The sequence below is a fragment of the Hipposideros armiger genome, unplaced genomic scaffold (genome assembly GCF_001890085.2).
Source record: "Hipposideros armiger isolate ML-2016 unplaced genomic scaffold, ASM189008v1 scaffold_128, whole genome shotgun sequence".
Taxonomy (NCBI): domain Eukaryota; kingdom Metazoa; phylum Chordata; class Mammalia; order Chiroptera; family Hipposideridae; genus Hipposideros; species Hipposideros armiger.
The window spans coordinates 3,607,622-3,628,865 of NW_017731478.1; the positions used below are offsets into that span (position 1 = coordinate 3,607,622).

General features: G+C 39.9%; 1 protein-coding gene across 1 annotated transcript in view; it reads left to right on the forward strand.

The window, feature by feature from the left end:
* Window positions 1-3,755: 3,755 nt before the first annotated feature.
* The window catches only part of TCTN1 (tectonic family member 1), a 25,876-nt gene continuing 8,387 nt past the window's right edge, over window positions 3,756-21,244 (forward strand). The window contains exons 1-7 of the mRNA XM_019649004.1: window positions 3,756-4,027; window positions 6,811-6,931; window positions 13,050-13,180; window positions 14,304-14,455; window positions 16,106-16,193; window positions 17,678-17,787; window positions 19,261-19,281. Of these exons, the coding sequence (XP_019504549.1) occupies window positions 3,808-4,027; window positions 6,811-6,931; window positions 13,050-13,180; window positions 14,304-14,455; window positions 16,106-16,193; window positions 17,678-17,787; window positions 19,261-19,281 (843 nt within the window). The 5' untranslated portion in view covers window positions 3,756-3,807. The remainder of the gene's footprint in view (window positions 4,028-6,810; window positions 6,932-13,049; window positions 13,181-14,303; window positions 14,456-16,105; window positions 16,194-17,677; window positions 17,788-19,260; window positions 19,282-21,244) is intronic.

Consider the following 21,244-nt stretch of genomic DNA (forward strand, 5'->3'; position numbering starts at 1 on the left):
TTCTCTAAAGGTGACATACAGATGGCTAATAAACACAAGAAAAGATGCTCAACATCACTAATCATTAGGGAAACGCAAATCAAAACCACAGTGAGATACTACCTCATACCTATTAGGATGCTACTATCAAAAAAACAGAAAATCACAAATGTTGGATGTGGAAAAGTTGGAATTCTTGTACACTGTCGGTGGGAATGTAAAATAGTGCAGTCATTGTGGAAAAGAGTATGGAGGTTCCTAAAAAAATTTTAAATAGAATTACATATGATCCAGCTAATCCCATTTGTGGTATATGTCCAAAGAAATTCAAAGCAGGTCTCAAAGAGATATTTGCACACTCATAGCAGCATTATTCACAATAGCCAAGAGGTGGAAACGACCCAAGTGTCTATCCATGGATGAAGGGATAAAGAAAATGTCACATATACATACAGTGGACTACCATGTAACCTTAAAAAATAAGGAAATCCTGTCACATGCTGCAACCTGGATGACCCTCGAGGGCATTATGCTAAGTGTAACTAGCCAGTCACAAAAGGACTAGCCAGTCACAAAAGGATTCCACTCATATAAAGTAGCTAAAGTAGTAAAAATAGAAGAAATGGAAAGTAGAAAGGTGGTTACCAAGGGGTGGGGAGAAAGGAAAGGGGGAATTACTGTTTAGTGGGTACAAAGTTTCAGTGTTGTAAGATGAAAACGTTTTAGAGATCTGTTGCACAACAATGTGAAACACTTAACAGTACTGAATTATACACTTAAAAAATGATTAAGATGGCAAATTTAATGTTATATATTATTTTACCATCGCAATAATAATAATAATAATAGTAATACATTTTTGATACTCCTACATGCAAGGTGGATGAATCTCAAAAGCATTAGGCTAAGTGAAAGAAGCCAGGCTCAAAAGGCTACATACTCTATGATTCCATTGATGTGACATTCTGGAAAAGGGAAAACCATAGGGATAGAAAATAAATCAGTGTCATCAAGGGCTGGGATGGTGGGGGGGTTGCTATAAAGGGGCATGAGGGAACTTTTGGGAGTGGTAAAATTGCTCTATACCTTGATTATGATTGTGGTTACATGACTGTATGTGTTTGTAAAAACTCATAAAACTGTACGTCAAAAAAAAACTGTACATTAATGCACGAGAAAACCCTGGATATCAGGAACTGTACATAAACATTTATACTGTATCTAAGTTATCGCTCAATAAAACAAAAAAGAAATGTGGGGTAAATATGACAAAAGTTCTAACCTGCATGATCTTGGTCCAGTGTACAGTGTTCTTTTTTGTACCTTTCATTGTAATTGAAATGTTTCAATCTGAAAATAATAAAAACAACAATGATTCTTAAAAAGCCAACTAGTTTATTCAAACAGTAGTATGATCTAATAATAGGATGCAAGTTTAAAGTTGTCTGATAAACAAGCAATTCTTATTTCATTCCTGTCAGTGTATGTCTGTGACCGTATTTATAACTTCATTTTCAAAAAAGGTCAAACTTGTAAATTTGAAACCTTTCAAGATTGTGAAGTCTGCTCAAATAGCCCTTCTGCCCTCATGTTTCAGAAAAATCTGAAGAACAAGAATAGTACTGGTGGTTAACTAGGCACATGGGGAATGAAGGCGGAGAGAAGTTGAGGATTATTTTCTTCTGGGTGTTGATCTAGAAATCAATTACTGGACTGCTCGCTTCAATCAAAACAGTGGAGTCAATCCTTTGTCCTCACACAGACTTGACCTCCCTGTAGCTCTAAGCAACCCCTTGAAAAAGTTGATGATTCTGCCTATTTATAAAATATTTGGCTCAGATGAATAAAGATGGGTGGATATACTTAATCATAGGAAAAACTGGATACCTCATTTTAGACGGCTTAGAAACCATGATTTTAGCAATAATAATAACAATCATAACCAATTCACCCAAAACCACAGGAAAGACCAAGACAGGGTGGTTAACCCTGACTTGTAAAGTCAGCCTTAGCTATTTTTCTGCCTAGCTACTTCTGTCTTTGGTTTTTTTCAGCCTCCTCATATGCGGCAGCTTCCAAGTACAAAATTCCAAAAAGCTGAATTGTCCTGATTCCTCCCAATGTTGGCAAAGACTATGAGGAATTGAGAATGCCAATAATCTTGGAGAAACAGATGGACATTTTTAATCACAAACATTTACCCACAACCTCAATGTTGCGGTTGTGAACAAAATGTGGAAATCTTAACCCTGCCTTGTGTCCTTCCAGCCTAATGAGGGAACCTACCAAGGCCAGGGGAGAACGAAGGGAGAAAAGGTCATCTGGGTTGAAAGATGAAAAAAGCCTGGCAGAAATGGGTCACCTGTGAAATGAAACACCTGTTTCAGTGTTCCCAAGGTTTGCAAAATGGATCCGAGGTGATTCATTCCTCATTTCGATTTTGTAAGCTGTCATAAAATTACTTTGGGGCCATCTACCAAGTATTTGAGAGTGGACAAAAGGGGGTGGTGAGATTATTTCCTAAACCATAAAGCATAAAGATGAAAATGTTAGAACCGAGTGGCACTTTATCAAAATTTAATCAAACAGCCTAAAGTTTCAGAGTGGAAAATAGGACAGAGTGATTCACAGCTATTAAGGAATAGAAAAGGAAGTAACTGGAAGTAAACAGGAAGTTAAAAAAAAACACAATAGTGTTGGATTTAGAGTTATGAGATGAAATTTTGGAAAATATAGGGTTTTTTTGTTTGTTTGTTTTTTACAGGGAAACATTACATCAGTTATTAAAAGTAGTCCAGAATTTCAGTCAGATGTTAAAGCAATCCTTTGTAGAAAAAAAAAGGAAATATCTGTATTACACATTTGATCCAATTATATTTTTATACACTTGGGGATGTCACAGAAAGTGCTAAAGATGTCCCTTTGATGATTTATTTAGCTTTGTTACATAAATTCAATAAACTAGGTATATATACTGTTCGGGCATTCTTCTGAATTGGTAAATGTGTTTCTTACATAAACACCATGATATGTTTAAGTATTTTAACATTTACTTCTGAATTGTAAGGATATTAAGTACCAAAGGTCTCGCAAACATCACTGGGCTGGGGTACCCCTGTACATAAGTCAGTTTGGAATGGAGAGGCTCCCCTAAGTCTTGTAGTCTTCAACTCATTTTGTAGAGTTACAGTAGATCTGCTTTGATTTTTTTCCTTTTAATACTTACAAATCATTCCACTTAATTTTGTCAATGTTTCTTGACTGTAAAAAAGTTAAATGTTCATTTGTCCCACTTATCACAACACAATGAACAGAAATTATCTGGCGACCTCCTGCGCGATATCTAAAACCAAAAACGCAAAGCAAATGTTGACAATATGGGACAGAGAAAATTCAAGGATGGTGATGTCATCTCTGTGCTCCTTCAAAAGACCTTATTTAGTAGCGTCCCAAATTTCTGTCCCCCCACCGGTTGCGTCAGGACATTTGTTGAAAATATTGATTCCTGGACCCTGCCCAAAACTGTCTGAGTCAGAATCTCCTGAGATGGAGTTTGGAAATCCGCATTTCTTAGCCAAGGGCCGCAGTCGGCTAGGGAACCGCAAGTGGGATGTACGCAAACCTCCACTCTCCACTGACCAGTCTCACGCCGACCCTGGTCTCCGTCCCTCGTGGCCCTCCTCACCTAGGCCCCGCCTCCGCCTCCCCCCGGCCCCGCTCATAGGCCCGGGAGTCTCGCGTGCCTTCGCAAGAGATTTCCCGTAATGCCCCGCGCGGGGCCGTCGTGGTTACCAGGCAACGCGGGGGCCCCGCGGGTTCGCGGTGGCTATGGGGCCGCCCGGCCTCCAGACGATCTTGCTGTTACTTCTGAACTGCTGGGCCTCTGTGAACGCCCAGGCCGGGGCCACCCTGGCGGTGACGACGGAGGATCTCAACTCTACGGAGCCATCCCCGACGACTCTCCGACCTGCTTTGTCTCCTATGCCCTCCGGGCCCCCCAGGGTCCCCGAGCCCTCCTCCGGTCCCAGGCCCACCCCAGTCACGGATGGTGGGTACCAAGTGCCAATTCCTGGGGATCCACAGTGATCCATCCTGGAGTGGGTAGCCCGAGTGAGGATGTAATAATAATGATAGTTAACGTTTATTGAACACATACTTTGTGCAGGTATTGCTACATGTTTCATAGGCATGAATTCTGTCAACAACCTATACAGGTAGATATGATCCTTGTCATACAGATGAGAAAACCGAGGCTAAGAGAGCTTAATTGGGACAATATCAAATCTTTGAAAGTACTTGCAGCGGTCTTGGACAACATTAATAATGTTCAAGGCAATAATGAATGAGTCTTTGCAGCCCAAAGACGCAATGAAATCTAAAGTGTCTAGACAGTTGTGGAAATTAAATGCGTAGGAGGCACTGAACTTTCACTTATCAAAAAGAGACCCCAAAAGTTTAGCTTACTAAATGTAACCAGGTCAAGGCTTTTGTCTGTCGACTTGAATTATGAAAACCCAGGATTCCCCCATGTGTTGAGTTGGAGGTGGGAAGTTATGGGGTGAAGGGTTATGCCCACATTTTAGGATTCATCTTTAGGGATAATTAACATATTTCTCAGAAAGTGATCTAATCCTGGAGTTACATGTTTTCAAAAATATTTTATAATCTGATTTGACATGGATGACTTCAGGCGATGTCTGTGATCCCAAGACTGCATGCAAATTTTTGTGAATATGCGTTTTTCTTGGGTGAGGGTTCATAGCAGTGAGCAGTTTCTCAAAGGGGTTTGTGATCTTGAAAAAAAACTTTTAAGTCCTCTGACTGTAACCCCAATAGGTAGGCAGTATTTTTTTTTATCCCTTCTTAAGAGAAAAAGATACTTTTTTAATTGAATAAGACTCAGAACTAGTAAATAGAAAAGTCATCATTGGCCGATGTCCTGAACTCTATGACTTTAGTTACTGAACCATTATTTGTCTAAAGGGCCTCTTTTCTAAATTATGAGAAGTCTGTAAGAAAAAGTACAGAGAAATGTATTTGCTATTTCAATATTTAAACCCAAATTCTGTTTTATATTGATACTGTTGATTTGATGAATTCGTAGGGAAGTTAAATCAGTGATAAATTGGGACAATACAGCAGAGTATTCAACATAAACTTTTCATCTGTGACATGTCTCATTTAATCCTCATAACAACCTTATGATGTGGGTTATCCCGATTTTTCAGGTAGGTAAATTACTTGCCTGATTTCAGCTCACAGCCCTGGTACCTGCCAGAGTGGAAGGCTGACTCTGAGTGGAAAACTGGACAGCCACTTGCAGAATGAGTTACAGGTGGAAGAGAAGAGTGATAATTTTCACTGTGAATTTGAACTCTGTTCATTGAGTACCCTGCTGTGTGAGCCAGGCATGTAGATGCTAAGAGGCGTGGAAGAGCAGCCGAGTGCTACTTAGCCCCTGTGAGTGCTCAACAGATCCTTGTTAGCTGATTAAGTACACTCATATCCTGGATAGAGACCTTTTTTTCCTAAGTGGAGTTATTAGACATTATTGCTTTGTCCTTAGCGGTCTTACAGCTACCTACAAAGGTTTTAAGTTTTGAAAACAAGATTGTAATTTTAAACACATAAGGCAGAGAATCTAAATATTCTTTATTTTTTACATTAGCATACACTAGTTGTGTTATCGTTTTACTAAGCACATAGAAGAATCCTTGACTAAAAAGAAGCATGTAAACTTAAGGGGGAAACTTTTGTGTTTCAGACTAAGAGAGGATTGTGTATTTATTGATAAAACCTCCCCCTTCTTATACACTTCTTTCCAGAGTGTATTATTGTACCTTTTTTGAGCTACATTTTTCTAAAAGTCATTTTTATTGTGAAATAATTCATATATGCAAATAAGAGTGTTTTATGGGCTCTCTACCAGCATTTACTTGAGATCCTTTTTTATGTGTTTTTTTTTTGGATTTGTTTTTGCATGAAATACTTTCTTGAAGAAAAGAAAACATTACAGGTTAAGATTGAAGCACTGATCTGATTCCTGCCACCCAGAAATAATTACTATCATGAGTTCAGTGTTTATCATTCTCATGCTCTGCTATTCCTTTAAGAGGGTTTTTTCCCCCTTGTTTGACAGACTAAAATAGGGAATAAAAACCCAGATAGTCATTATTATTAAAAAATTAAAAGTTGCTAAGTGGGGAGATCCCTACCCTTCCCCACGCTTTATTGTCTAAATTACCAAAGATGTTCATTCCTAGGACCCCAAGTACAAAGCACCTGAGTCGGTTTGATTCTTGGCCTGTTAATGTGGGCTCAGCTTCAAAGCTGCAGGTGACATCTGAGGAGAGGAAGAAGATTGAGAACCCTGATTCCTGTTGGCCTTATTAGTGGGTCCTTCCTCTGAATCAGAACCTCTAGAGGAGGAATTTGGGAATCTGCAGTATTAAACTGGTGGTTCTTATGGTCAGGCAAGTGATACAGTATGCTGGTTCTTAAACCCTTCTTAGTTATCAGCATCACCTGGAAAGTTTTTGAACAACACGGATGTCTGGGTTTCACAGTCAGCTTACAAGGTCAGAGTCTTTGTATGTAGAGCACAAACAAGCAACTTTCCAAGTGAGTGAGATAATTAGCCACTTTGGGGAAACCCTGGCTTGAGGAGTGCTCAAACTGATTAATTTTCACTTGGTAAATTTCCCCCAAAATGCAATAGGAAAAACCAAATGGACCTTTTGTATGAAATGGACTTTTGGTACATCGTGGTGGCAGGGGGCGGTCACTACCTACGGATTGTGATGCTCTGTATCCCACCTGTCGTTTCTGTAGTTGCTGCTCTGTGTGTCTGTGACCTGTCCCCAGCACAGTGTGACGTCAACTGCTGTTGTGATCCTGATTGCAGCTCCATGGATTTCAGTGTCTTTTCTGCTTGCTCAGTTCCAGTTGTCATGTAAGTTTGTGACACATACAGTTTTGATAAAATCAGACCAGGATTATAAAATTTCAGGACAGAAAGTGAAAACTCCCCCAGGCTAAAAAAAAACCCAAACCTGATTTCCTGAGTTTTGCATCACTCAGAAGCCATGCTGTCCAAACCTATACACAGAAGAGTTATCTATCCCTTATTTGCATCCAGCCAGATGCTAATGCAGGCAAAAGAGAGGAGAGTGTGCTTTTTTTTTTTTTTTTTTTTTAAAGAGTATAACAAAATCTCTTTGTTCAGAGATTGGATTACATTTCACTTTGATTTGTAAACAGATAACGTGTCACATTTTTGTATCATTGAATTAGTTTTATTTACAGCCTAGGGTAAAAGGTACAGTTTAATTTTACAGCTTTTGTGTTGGATGTAGTACTTGTAACAAACAACTAAATAGATAGTCAGGTAAGCTTTGTTTATATTTTTCTGATATGTAAATCTACTAGGAATTCTCACAGTTCATTGTATAGGACAATAATGGAAAATTACATTCCCAGTCCATTACAAGGGTAAGAAATAATCTCTTCTGAATGATCTGTTTCTCCTAATTCAGATTTCGAAGCTTTTGGAAAAAACAGCACTTTAAAGAGGTTAATTTATTCAGGATGGGACCAACATACTATTCAAAAGATAGCTAATTTAAATCTAACCTTGTAGCAAGTGGTAGCAATTGATACTTGATAGACTGAATGCTTTTTGCAAGTGCAATGTGTTTTTCCCATGAGAAACTATTTTACTGGCTAATGGGAAATTGAATTTACTTCTAATATTGTAAAAATTCTTGGAGAATAGGATGTTGTAGCCAGATTATTTTTTCTGATATCTGGACTATACTGTGGTTTAGTCTTTGTTGAAAATTAATCCTGCTTTTCTGTCTTAGGAAGTACCAGGAACCTGAAAGTGACATTTCTGCTCCAATTTGAGATCATTCTTTAGAATGTCAATTCTTTTTTTATTAGCCAATACTGTAACTTTAGATATAGACTATTTAGAATATCTAAAGCAAGCTTTTTCGAGAAAAGACCATATAGTAAATATTTTAAGCTTCACAGGCCATGTAGTCTGTTGCAAAGTCTCAACTCTTCCATCTTTGCAAAAGCATCTGTAGACAATATGTAAATGAATGGGCATTACCATCTTTCAATAAAACTTGGTAATAAAAATCAGGCATGGTTTGTAGACCCATGGTTTAGAAGTTAGAGCTGAATCCATAGTGCCCTCAGGAAAGGACCTCAGAATTTTTGTTTTAGTTTTGCTTGTGACTCCTAAATATGAAGTTTAGAAATAGTTGGACCGAACTAATTATACTAATTAATTGAGTGTTCTTATGCTGTATGTTCCAAGTCATAAAAGGTTTATTTACATTTGCTAAACTGTCAACAGCTCATTCTGTCATCTAATAAATTGTAAATTTATTGTTAAGACTATTGGATTAATGTCTGTTTCCCCATTAGATGTAAGCTTCATGAGAGTAAGAAGAATTATCTTTTATATGAGGTGTAACTTACAAAAGATACAGTGAAGGTTTAAATTAAAAAAATTTATTATGGCAAAAGACACATTGCTATTAATCCCCCAAAAAACTCCCCCTCGCTTTGAACACACTTATCCCATCACTCTTGCCACTTTCTGAAGCAGTTCTGGAAGTCCTGTTTTGTGAGTGTCTTTACTTCATCCTCCATTATGACAGTGCTCCATGTTACACATTGCTTCTCTGTACGGCACTTCCTGTCAAATAAAAACATTACGGTGTGTCCTCATCTACCTTATTCACCAGATCTGGCACTGTGCAACATCTGGCTCTTCCCCAAAGTCAAAATGACCATGAAAGGAAAACGGTTTGAATCAATTTAGGACATTGAGGCAGCCATGACAGCGCAACTAAAGACACTCACAAAAGAGGACTTCCAGAACTGCTTCATAAAGTGGCAAGAATGATGGGATAAATGTGTTCGAAGTGAAGGGGATTAATGGCAATGTGTCTTTTACTGTAATTTTTTATTTAAGCATTCACCATATTTTTTTATCATACTTTATGTATTATACACCACTAGTGCCTAGCACAGCTCCTGCAACATAGTTGGCCCTCATTAAAAATGAGTTGAATGGATGAATGACTTTCTCCCTTCCACCCCTAACTGACTCCCTTTTACTTTCTCTGCTGCTGTTCTTGCAGGCAGACACCCATGCCGGAAGCCAGGTGGCTCTCTGACTCCTACCTCTGCCATACCTTCTCATCTGTAAGCTGTCTTTCTCTTCCCAGGCCTTTCTTGAGCACCTGTGTGCCAGAATCAGGGCTATAAAGTTGAATTAGACACGGTCCTGCTTTCATGGAGCTCACTGAATGGGGAGACAGATGAGTGGATGGCAGTCTTTGCACCAGGCACAAGGAGAACTCTGAGGAGTGGCATCTCACCCACAGAGTTGGACTAGGGAACTTCCTAGAAAAGATGACCTGAGCTGGGTCCTGAAGGACACGTAGAGGTTGCCCAGCATGGAATCGGGGAGCGCATTCAGGCCAAGGGGGTCACGTGGCAGAGTCCTGGGGGTGAAGGAGTAGGCCTGTTGGCTTAACTGCAGGTAACTCCATGTGGCTTGAGAAGGGTGGGGCGAGAGGAGTGTGGGGAGGTGGTAGGGGTCCGGGCCTGAGGCGCCTTGTGTGCATGCTGAGTTTGTCCTCAATTCTGCAGGAGGCTGGGGAGAGGGGATCAGAGGCCCAGCTTAGGAAATTCTGCAGCATGGATGGTGGATCACAGGGGCCAGGCCTAGTGGCAGGGAACCAAGTAAGAAGCTTGGCAGGTGAGGATGAATAGGTATCGCTCCTACCACCCTGACAGTTGTGACAGTGAGACTACAGGGAAACATACAGATCTGATACTCATACTGATTTACTGCACAGTACTAGAGAGCCCTTCGACTGGGGCGGAGCAAGGAGTAAGGAGTCCCGTTCTGCTGAGTCTTCCTTTGTGATAGTTCTTGTTTGTCCATTCCTGCTCCCTCCCGCTTTATAAGCTCGTGCCTGATCTTGTCACTCACTTGCCAAAAGACCTTCAGAAGCTCTCATTAAGTACAGACTCCTTAGCCTGGATTCAGATCCATCCTTAACGTCCTTCAGATCCTATTTCCTACTAACACATCTCAAATCCTTCCTCCAGCCCGACTTTGGTACTCACAGTTCTCTAGACTCCATCAGTAGTTACCCATCCTGGGCCAGCGCCGGTCTTGCACTTGGATTAGCCTCCTATTCCTTCTCTGTCTGACTCGTACTCATCCTTTCAGGCCCAGTAGGACTTGTAAACTTTTCAGTGCCGGATCTTTTTTTGTAAATACTACTTACAGTTTTTCAAAAATGTTCTTTATGCCCACGATAACGACTGACATACTATACAGAACGTTTGGAAAAGTGGCCAGTTATAAATCAATAGCTTTCTTATACCCCAGCAATAACCATTCAAGAAAATACAGTAAAAATGGATTCTTTTCATAACACTACTAAAAATATAACGTAATTAGGAATAAACTTAACTATTCAGAATTCATGTGAGGAAAAATTCAAAATATAGTGACAAAACATTTGAATAAATGGAGAGATGATCTATGTACTGGGATAGGGAGAATCATTACATAAACATTTCAATTAATTTATAAGAACTTAATTTATAAATGTAACTCCAGTCAGATAGGAGAGGGATAATGTGTTAAAAACAATTTTAAATTCATCTAGAAGAACAAACAGATAAGAACGACCAAGAAGTTATTGAATAAGAGCAAGCTACCAGGTTTCAAATATGTTGTAACACGACAATTATGAAGCTAGTGAGTATTGATTCAAGACAGATCAGTAGATCATTGGGAGAACACAGAAAGGCCTAAAATCTGTAGCGAGTACTGATTTTGCACACAGCTGATTTTTTTGAAGGTATTATGTATTTTTGTCTATTCATACATTTAACATATGGCAGATATTCTATTTTATATCCGTGGAGTAAAGGTTGGACCCTTCAGTAAATGATGTAGGATAAGTAACTATTGAAAAACAAAAACATTAGATTCCTGCATCATAACATTAAACCAAAGTAAATGACCGATAGGTTGAAGAGTGAAATATTTTTTAAAAATTAATGAATGAAAAGCATAGGTGAACATTTGTTAATCTTGGGTTAGGGAATTTTAAGCATAAACCCACAGACAAACTGTAAAAGAAAAGATTGACAATTTCATTATTAAAAAAAAATCAGTCATACCTCAAATTAAAAGAAAGTAATTATAAAGAAAGAATTAAAACTTTAATTCTTTTTTTTTTTTTTAATTGGGGAATTGGGGAAAGGGACCAGCCAAGTTGTTCTTCAATCTTAGTTGTGGAGGGCGCCAGTTGCCATCTGGCTGCCCATTGGCAGCTCATGGCCTCTAAGCTCAAGGTGCTGTGCTACAATCTTAGTTGCAGGTGGGCGTAGCCACCATCCCATGCGGGAGTCAAACCCGGCAGCCTTGTTGTTAAGAGCGCATGCTCTATCCACTGAGCCATCCGGGTGGCAGCTCAGCTCAAGGTGCTGAGTTCAGTTGCGGGCAGGTGTAGCCCACCATCGAACAGGCAGTCTTGTTGTTAGGAGCACATGCTCTCACCAGCTGAGCCATCCTGCCACCTGTTGGCAGCTCAGCGGCAGCTCTGCTCGGGCACAGCATCACTGGCTCATGTGGGAATCAAACCGGCGGCCCTGTTGCTCAGAGCTCCCACTCTTAAGCCAACTCTTAACCAACTGAGCCACTCAGCCGGCCCAAAACTTTAATTCTTATAAAGAAAGAATTAAAACTTTTATATGACAGAAAACACCATAAAACTGAAAGGTAACAAACTGTGAAAAAATGTTTATAACGTGACACTCAAGGGAGAGTCTTAAAAATATGGGTTTTCACAAATTAATAAGACAAGCATTCTAATTAAAAATACAGCCAATAGGTATGAACAAGCAACTAACTGAACAAGCAACTAACCAGTAAAGAATAACCATATGGAAAAATGTTTAACCTTGGTAGTAAATGAGAAAATTCAAATCAAAACAACGAGATAACAGTGTTTTGTCCATGAAATTGACAAAGGGTATTTATAATTTGAATAATATCCAATTTTGGCAAGAGTAGAGGGAAATAGCACTGTTGCTACAGTGTTAGTGAAGGTACAACTTGTCTTCCTGGAGGCCGACCTGGCAATATGTCTGAGAAACCTTAAATAATGTACCTACTTTTTGACCTAGCAATTCCACTGCAGGGGATATAGCTTAAGAAAATAACAGGAGACGTTCAGAAAGATGTATGTACAAGAATGTCATTATAGCATTCTATGTAATCAAGGAAAATTAGAAACAGCCTAGACCAACAATAGAGGCTCAGTTAAAAAAAGTTGATTATCTTAATAAGTTGGTATACAACAACGTTGTTTAGTATAATATTGCAAAAACATATTTGATGACATGGAAATATTGGGCAATATATATTAAGTGAGAAAAGGCCTTAAAGTATATGTAGAATATGACCCCATTTTTGTTGTATTTCTATTTCTGTTCCATATCTGTATTAAATTGATTAGGATTTGTCAAGTCTGGGATTGGTTGAAGACTTGACTGTACCATAACCTCTAAGCCCCAAAACTTCAGATGACTTCACATTTTCTCGTTTTCACAATCTGTTGAAGATGGCTGTATTCTAAAGACAAGGAAATTTCCATTCCTTCTGGTTACTTATAAACAATCTGAAATTCTGCAAAATTTTATATGATTGATACTGTCAGAGTTTACAAGGTTCATTTACATCAAAATTATACCCCGATCTGTATTCCATACTTGACGAGATTTCTTTGAAGGTTATTTTACTTAATGTTTTCCCTGTTAGAGGGAAAAGTTTCAAATGCCAAACACGTTAACACCGAATAAACTAAATAAAAATGGATTCAATTCTAACATCACACTTTCGTAAATATCCTCCATGTAGTTATTAACATAGTACACAGTACAGTGTCTGACAGTTTTAAAATAATCTTGTGAAGATTGTGTGCATATGCCTTAAAACTTTGCATTCTTATTTTTCTCATCAGGGGTGACAGTCAGTTTTGTAGCCAAAAAGCAGCCATCTATTCATTGAATTTTACAGCACACCCACCTCAGAGAGTCTTTAAACTTGTCGACCAGATCAATCCTTCTATTTTCTGTATTCATATTACAAACTGTGAGTATTTGATGGTGATATACTTTGTGAAACTCTGAAATGTTTTCTTCCAGAAGTTCTTTTATGGAAAAATGTCCCATTTAGTTAGATTTAAAGCAGTCATTATATGGTTTTGCTAGGGTGTATCACAGGCAACTGCAAGGAACTTTATAGACCTGTGGGCACGCACATTTTCTTTAAAAAATAATTGTGCTTGTGTATTTGTCCTTTGAAATCTCATACTTTTTTTTTCAAAGGTGTTTATGATATGTAGACATGCAGAGGAACCTATATTTATTTAGGTATATGTGTTTTTTCTTTTTTGCTTTATTTCCTCCTGGTTTAATGGTTAAGAATCAGCGTCAGTTTTGGTTTCAATTTCCCTTTTTCTCTTTTATTTTTACTTTGAATATTTGCATGAAAACAGGATCTTTATTTTTATCTGAGCATTTGGCTCAAATAGGTGTCTAGATCCAAAGCACGCAGGAGTGTAAAACGTTGTCAAGATATCCAAGACCAAAGACACATTTATGGTTTTATCAGTTACACTTTATCATCTTTTCAAAATGTCTCCATATTTTGGCTTTGTTCCCCTGCAATTGAAGACTTAAGCCAATGCTCTGTGATTTGTAATCTGAAGTAAGAATTGGTGGTCAGTCATTGTCACATTCTCTGACATAACACCAGCCCAGTGAACTTTCCAGCCTGTTCCCTTCTTCCGCCTCTTCTACACATGCACATTTCCTCCCGGGCTTTGGAGGTGGCAGTGTGAGGGTAGACCCAGGGTCTCGCATTCCCATAGTCGTCTGGACACAGCTTTCCCTTCGAGGTTTATGCAGCAGACTCCTCAATCCATGGCTGGAGAAGGAGATTGACTGTTATTGGCTTCTGTTGTGCTGCCCACCTACAGGCTGTAGAAACCATTGCTTCCACACTGATAGAGAAACAGGCCAATTCTGAGGATCTTGTTTATGTAATCAGATTCAAGAAATCTTGGGGGAAGTAAATATATAGAGAGAAGAGAGACACTTTATTTTTTTCATGTCAGCCTTAATGCTACCAAAAACTTGCAAAATATTATGTATGTTATATATAATATATACATGTATTTTATACTGATTTAAAATACTTTTTCTAAAAACAGATAAACCTGCATTATCCTTTATTAATCCGGAAGTGCCTGATGAAAACAATTTTGATAAATTGATGAAAATATCTGATGGTTTTTCACTGAATGCAGAATCAGATGTTTCTTTCACAACTGAATCAAATACTCCAAATACTGCTAAATATGAGGTGAGCTAAGAACCAAGGTCTGCCCATCCCATCACAAATACCCTGCCCTTTTAAGTTAATTTCTCAATATGTTCCCAGTAAAACCGGCTTCCCAAGACATAGAATTCATATTAGAGACAAAAAAACTTAATGTTCGTGCCTGTAAATAAAGATCATGAAAATTAAAGTGGAGTAGTTCAATTCTAACATAGGGTTTAAAGCCGTTTATTCTGTGGGAAGCTTGCATGTGCCTCTGCAGAATTCTTTGTCCTTCTCCACCTCAAAAGATGCCACCAAGTGCTGGAGGCACGCTGCTGGGGACACGGAGTGGATGGGTGGGGTGCCTGGTCCTCCTCTCAAAGTTATATTTAGTTCTACATACTTTGGGAAGATGTGTGCTGTTTTGTATCTATTCATTACTCTAAATGTGATATTCATTAACTTTGACCAAATTTCAAAATTTTCAGGAGCATCTTTTAAAAAAGGGAAGTATAAAAGCAACATGTGCTAGTTCTAAAAGTTAAAAGTATAGAGGTACATAAGTAGAAATGGAAAGCCTGCTGTCTCCATTAAAATGCATACTACAAATCACTGTTAACAGATTGGTGTATATTCCTGATTTTAAGTGCATCTATTAAAATATACATATAGTATTGTGCAGAGGTGGGATTTATAGAACTAAGTTACCCATATTGTTCTATAAACTTCCTTTTTCATTCAGGATAAATCTTATGCATCTTCCCATGTCAATATAGAAGTTACCATTTCTTGAGCATTTTCCATGTGCCAGGCCCTGTGCAGAGCCTCACACAACCCAGGGAGTGACACATCATTGTCCGCATTTAACTGATGAGAAAGTTTTGGTATAGGAAAATAACCACGAGAGCTAGTGTTGGAGCTACATTTTGCTGGTACAAAGTTTTCCTTATGTGTATGTATCATCATTTATTATTGAGCTATTCTGTTTTTAACAGACATTAGTTTCCAGCTTTTGCTATTATAAATAACCCACAATGAATGAATTAAATCTTTGATTAAATCTTTAGGATATGTTCCCATAAATGGGTTAATTTGGTCAAAATGAGTGGAAATTAAAAATATCAATTGCAGGAGTCTACACTCCCAGCTCCAGGGAAGGGGAGGGCTTGTTTCCTGTATCTTGCTGGCACCAAGGCATTTGGATACTTTTAGATTCAAGAAAATTAGCTGTGTGCCCAATAGCTATATATTTTGTTTTGGATATTGGGGGAAATTTCATGGGGTATGGTTTTGGGAAGAAAGCATAGATTAATTTTACGATTTTTTAACGGATACAATATACGTATCTATTATTTAAATAATTATTGCTAGTAAAAAAATAATTACCTCTGTCGCCCCTGTCCGTGACCACCAAGTTCCTGTCTGTAGAGGCGGACACCTGTGTCAGCTTCTTATATACCCTTCCATAGGAATTCTTCAATAAACAGGCCTGCAAATACAGTAACATGCACACACAGAAAAGGGTGGGGCAGCTGGATGTAAGCTCCACGTGGGCAGGGACCACACCTGGATTTGGCTCAGCGCTTGTGTTCCCGGATGCCTGCAGTGTCGCCTGGCACACAGCAGGTGTCCCGTAAGTGTTGGACAAATGCCTTAATGTCACATAACCGCTTTCGATTGTTCTGTTTGCAGTATGGGGTTCACCTGCAGACTTCAGATTCATTTCTGAGATTTCCTTCTCCCCTGACGTCATCTCTGTGCACCGACAATAACCCTGCAGGTAAGAGAGTGGGCAGTTTTCTTTCTATAAACAGAGTTCGCTCTTAGTTTACATGTATCGTAGTTATAATTAAACAGGCTTCCTAACTGCCAGCAGCGTCTTAGAGTTGAAAGAGGCCTCAGAGGTTCTGTAGTTCAGAGTCCCTACCAGGGCCATAACCTTTTCTACCACAGGCAGCCCCTGCCTGAGTACTTGTCGTGATGGGGAACTCCCAGCCTGAGACCAGCCTACTCAGTTGTTCAGCACTTCCAGTTGTTGGAAAGTTCTTTCTTCACTGGAGCTCAAGTTTGTCAACAGCTAACATTTATTAAGCACTTCCTGTGTGCTGGGTATGATAAGAAGGTAAGGGAATTGTCATTATTTAGAGGAGGAAACCTAGAAACATTCCATTTCTTGCTCAGGAGTGCAACCCACGACACTGCCTCCCAAGGGCCTTGCTTCTCCTTTCAGGAGCATCACAGAGCCCGTGGAGTAATCTTCTTGGCAGTGGGAGGCAGCAGGCCTGGCTCTCCCATGTGTATGTAAGTCTGTCTCACTGTGAAGAAGCTAGCTAAGTCATGGATGATAGCTTGTGGGTTAATGAAGCATCATTTGATACGTGACGGAAAATTAATTCTGTTGAAAAGACACTTAACTTTGTTCACACCAGGGATAGTGTAAATTAAAACTAAACTGATATACCATGCCCATCTAATGGATTGACAAAGCTTAGGAAATGTAAGGCTATGGAGAGGTAGGCACTCACCCACACAGCTGGTGGGGCTGTATGTTGGTACAGCCTCTGTGAAGAGCAATTTAAAAGTATGTGTGAAAACTGCAGATGGGCATGCCCTTTGACCCAGCTGTTCCACGTCTAGGCGTTGGTCCTACTGGCTCACATGCAAACTAATAGATTGTAGCCATTGTTTTTGATAGCAAAGCTAGAGACGTAAGTGTCCATTAAAATGGGGATCTGGTTGAATAAATTTTGGCATACCTATAGTAGAATACTAATTATTCCTAAAAAATGGAGGGAGCTCTTCAGGTACTGAGATAGGCTAAATTCCAAGATTTGTGGAGTGAAAAAAACCAAAGGCAGGATATATATTGCACATTTGTTTCCAAAACAGGAAAGAAATACTAAAATACATATATATACACACACTTTTATTTGCATAGGATATTTCCAGAAGATACACAAGAAACTTCATGATGATTATCTCTGGGGAGTGAACTGGTAATAGCTGCGGAGTGGGGGGACGGGTTGGGGGGACGAGGGGACAGGGGTTGGAAGACACAAACCCTTTTGTGTCTTCTAAATTTTGAATCATGTAAATGTATTACCTATTTGAAAAACTATTTTAAAATCCTTCCTGTTTTAAACATGTTGTATTTCTGTGTCATAACTTATTTTGCAGTTTTACTTACAATTTTTTAGTTATCATTGGACTGTTGAAAAATTTTTTTTATTGTTTTTCACCCCATGGGAATGTTATGATTTCCAGCATTTTTGGTGAACCAAGCTGTTAAGTGCACCAGGAGGATAAATTTGGAACAGTGTGAAGAAATTGAAGCCTTGTGCATGGCTTATTACAGCAGCCCGAAAATTTTGAGGGTAAGGATTAATTTGAAGTGAAACTGATTCTTTAGGTTTGTTTTCTGTTCTTTGTACCCTCTTAAAATGTGACAAATATAGAATAATTTCAGTACATGATTGACATTCAAATTTAAATTTTTCTCTAGTTCTTCAGTATTCAGTATACTGATATGAAAGATACTGAGAAAAATCACTTAAAATAATTTCTATTTTTGTATCATTCGCTCATATTTTGATTTCATTCATTTTTTTCTCTTTTGTTCATTTTGATGGTATCCAATAATGCCTGTCTCCTGAATAAGAAACTTTATTAATAACCCAAAAGTTTAGCACTTATAAAAGCATCTTAATGTCTGTGATAGAAATAATCATGCTAGCACCAAAAAGATCTCTCTCTGAGAAACAGACCCGAAAAGAATAGAAAATCCACTTTCTGGTTGGCAGATGAAGTAAGCAAGCAGGAAAGGACAGAAAATGGGATTGCTGGAAAAGGGAAAGGGGCCACGTGGTGAGGAGGCCCCATCAGTGACCCAAGCGTGAACTGAATAAATGAGAAAGGCCACTGGCCCACTTGGTAGATGACATGGAGGGTCGCAAGGGAAAAAGTTTTTTCAGTGATTAAAAACCATATTATTATTGTGAAAGCCCCACTCTTCTGATTTTTTGGGGGGGTGGGGTGGGGTTGGGGTGGCATTTGGATGGGCTTTGGCACCAGTAGTCACCTGGGCTTTGGTTTTCAGGATCAAGTTGAACCTTTTTCCTCTCCCCTCTCTTCTCATAAGTCAACCATCTAGGCCTGTGATTCTTCCAGTGTGTTTGACTTCTCCCTGTCTTCTGGAAGGAGCCCCTCAGGCATGCAGGCACAGGTCTCTTTCAGCACAGGCCTCCCCAAACATGTCTACTTATCCAAAGCTTCCATCAGCCTAACAGCGTGGGTGTCTTGAGATTAGAGAAGTGAGGTTGAGGGAGATGGGAGACTGGAAGTGAAGGGAGGTTGAGATAGATCTTCAGAGAGAGAGGCTGTGCTGAGTAGGCAGAGCTTGGGGTAGAGGCAGGAAAACCAGGTAGGAGGCTGTGGAAATGACCTGAGCAGGTGACGGTGTCCTTCCAGTGGGCACACGCGCAGGGAGAAGGACCAGGAGCATAGGAGTCATGTCTTCTCCACAGAGCTGTGTCACTGATGGCCACATGGAAAGTACTGACTAATTACCCTGAAGCACGGAGGCTTCCCAAGACTAGCTCTGGTGGGCTGGTCTATTAAGCTTCCAACCTGAAGGAGATGAATACAGAAGGAAAATGTAAAGTTACCTCTTTGATTATGATATATATACAAAAATATGTACATGGCAGGTCTCCATTAAGGAAATTCTGTTGTCCTCTTGTGTGAAGTCGTTCATAAGATGAATATGCCCTGTAACCCAGGGTCTGGAAAAACAATAAAAATACTTTGTTTGTTGTACTTAACAAAATTTGTTGTTTCTTTCTGTCTAGGTGCCTAATTCAAGAACAGAGGTAAGAGTATCTTAATACAGTGTCCTATTTCTGAACCCTTAGAAGTGAATACACTTACGATCAGAAGGGCACCTTACCACCCAAAACAAAAAACATTTGCCCAAGAGCAAGCAGAAATGAAACAGGGGAACTCCTTAATAGGTGACCCTTTTGTAATCACAAACTGGTGCAATTGGCTTCTGTCCTTTCGGGGCATCCCTTCATATCTTCTTGGTCAGGATTGCTGGCTAACTCCCCAGTTACTATCTGTCCAGTATGGGAGACACAGACATTTTGCCGGATGACTGTTCACACATGTGTAGGAGGCAAGCACTCTCAGTATAGCTGCAGGGGTTGAGTTGCGGTTGGTGCTGTCAAAGCCTTATTGCCCCCAGCTCAGGGGCTCTGTCAGGCTGTGGTAAGGAGGCCAGCGTCTCTTTGTGGATGTGTCAGAGAGCGGGCACATGGATCTACCTCTTATTCTTGGGTCTGCGCCCTGTGCCTGCCTGTGAATACAGGCGATGGTTTTGTCGTTCTCCCAAAGCCAGTGCGACTAGTCTGTCTTGTTCAAAGCTCAGCGTTGCCTTTGTTTTCCTGTTTAACAAACACCTCAGTCTCCCCAGTTGCCAAGTGGAGGGTAAGCTTTGATGCCCATGAGGTCTCTGTGCAGCGTCTGGCACACAGGAAGCACTCGGGACAGTGATGCCTACTGTGATTGATTTCATTAAGTGTCAACACAATCGTGTGTTGGAGGTAGATATTTGAATGGAAATAGTTGTGTGGCTTTGAACTTCATACTACTATGTGTGGGCCTGGATTTCCTCATCTGTGAAGGTGTTTGCAAGCTTGTTTTGGTGATAGGGTTTCTTCTAATGAATACTCAAGCAGATCTCTCCCTGATGTGTAACATGGATCGAATCTGAAGCCCCTGGTTGTCGGGGGGTCGGGGGTGCGCAGCAGCCCTCCACCCGCCCAGCCTCCCATCTCTGCCTCTTTGGTCCCTCTGAGGAACGCTACGGCTCCCAGGAACCCACTTTGAAAGTCATATAACAGAGTCGCTCTCGGATACCTCCAACCACCAGAAAGTGCTTTGAGTCTACCATTTAAAGCTTGAACCATCTGCGGGGGCAGTGGGGGCCCTATCCATGATGATATACCCTTAGTCCAGGGAAGTGTATTGTATTGGGCACTCAGTGGGCTATGTATTAAGTGAATGAATGACTAGGGGATTGGTTCAATCATGTAGGGAAGACCTATTATGAAAAATAATGGGGTGTTACTGAAAGGCACGTACTGTGTGCCAAGCATTGTTCCAAGTGCTATATATGTCTGAAGTCCTTTAGTCATCTCAGCAGACCTAGGAGGTAGGTCCTGTTTTTGTCATTCTCTGCCACACGAGTCACAGATGAATTGCTTGCCCAAGGCTGCACAGCGGGGAAGTGGCATAGCTGAGACAGGAATCCAGGTTGTCTGGCCCCTTATTCTCAATGATGACTCTGGACTAGCTGTGCTATGTGCTCGGCCTCGATGTATGAAATCTCTGCTTCGCACACATTCTCTCTCTGCATCCTGTGGCCGGGCTGTCAGGAAGTGGTAGGTTGACACTTCCAACCCAGATCTGTGACATTGAAACTCTGAAAGACAAGCATATCAACGAATGAGAGATTTGTTTAAATTTATTTAAAAAGCAACTTCAAAGGTCTGTTAAAGAATCAGGAATGTAAAAATTGGATCCAGTCTCCCCATTAAGTGAAGCCCATTACAAAATTGCCTGGGATCATTATCAGTATCTGTTGAACCATCAGTGAAAACTTAAGTTATGGCCGTATAGTTTCATGTTAGGTACACTTGAGTCCTTTGCCAATGGGTAGTTTGGGGACAGGCTATGACTGAAAGGACATCCAGCAAAGCAGAACAACCCCACTACTTTCATTCCTGGGACTGTTCCGGTGGATGCTGATAGCCTAGGGCAGCTCTTGCCGCT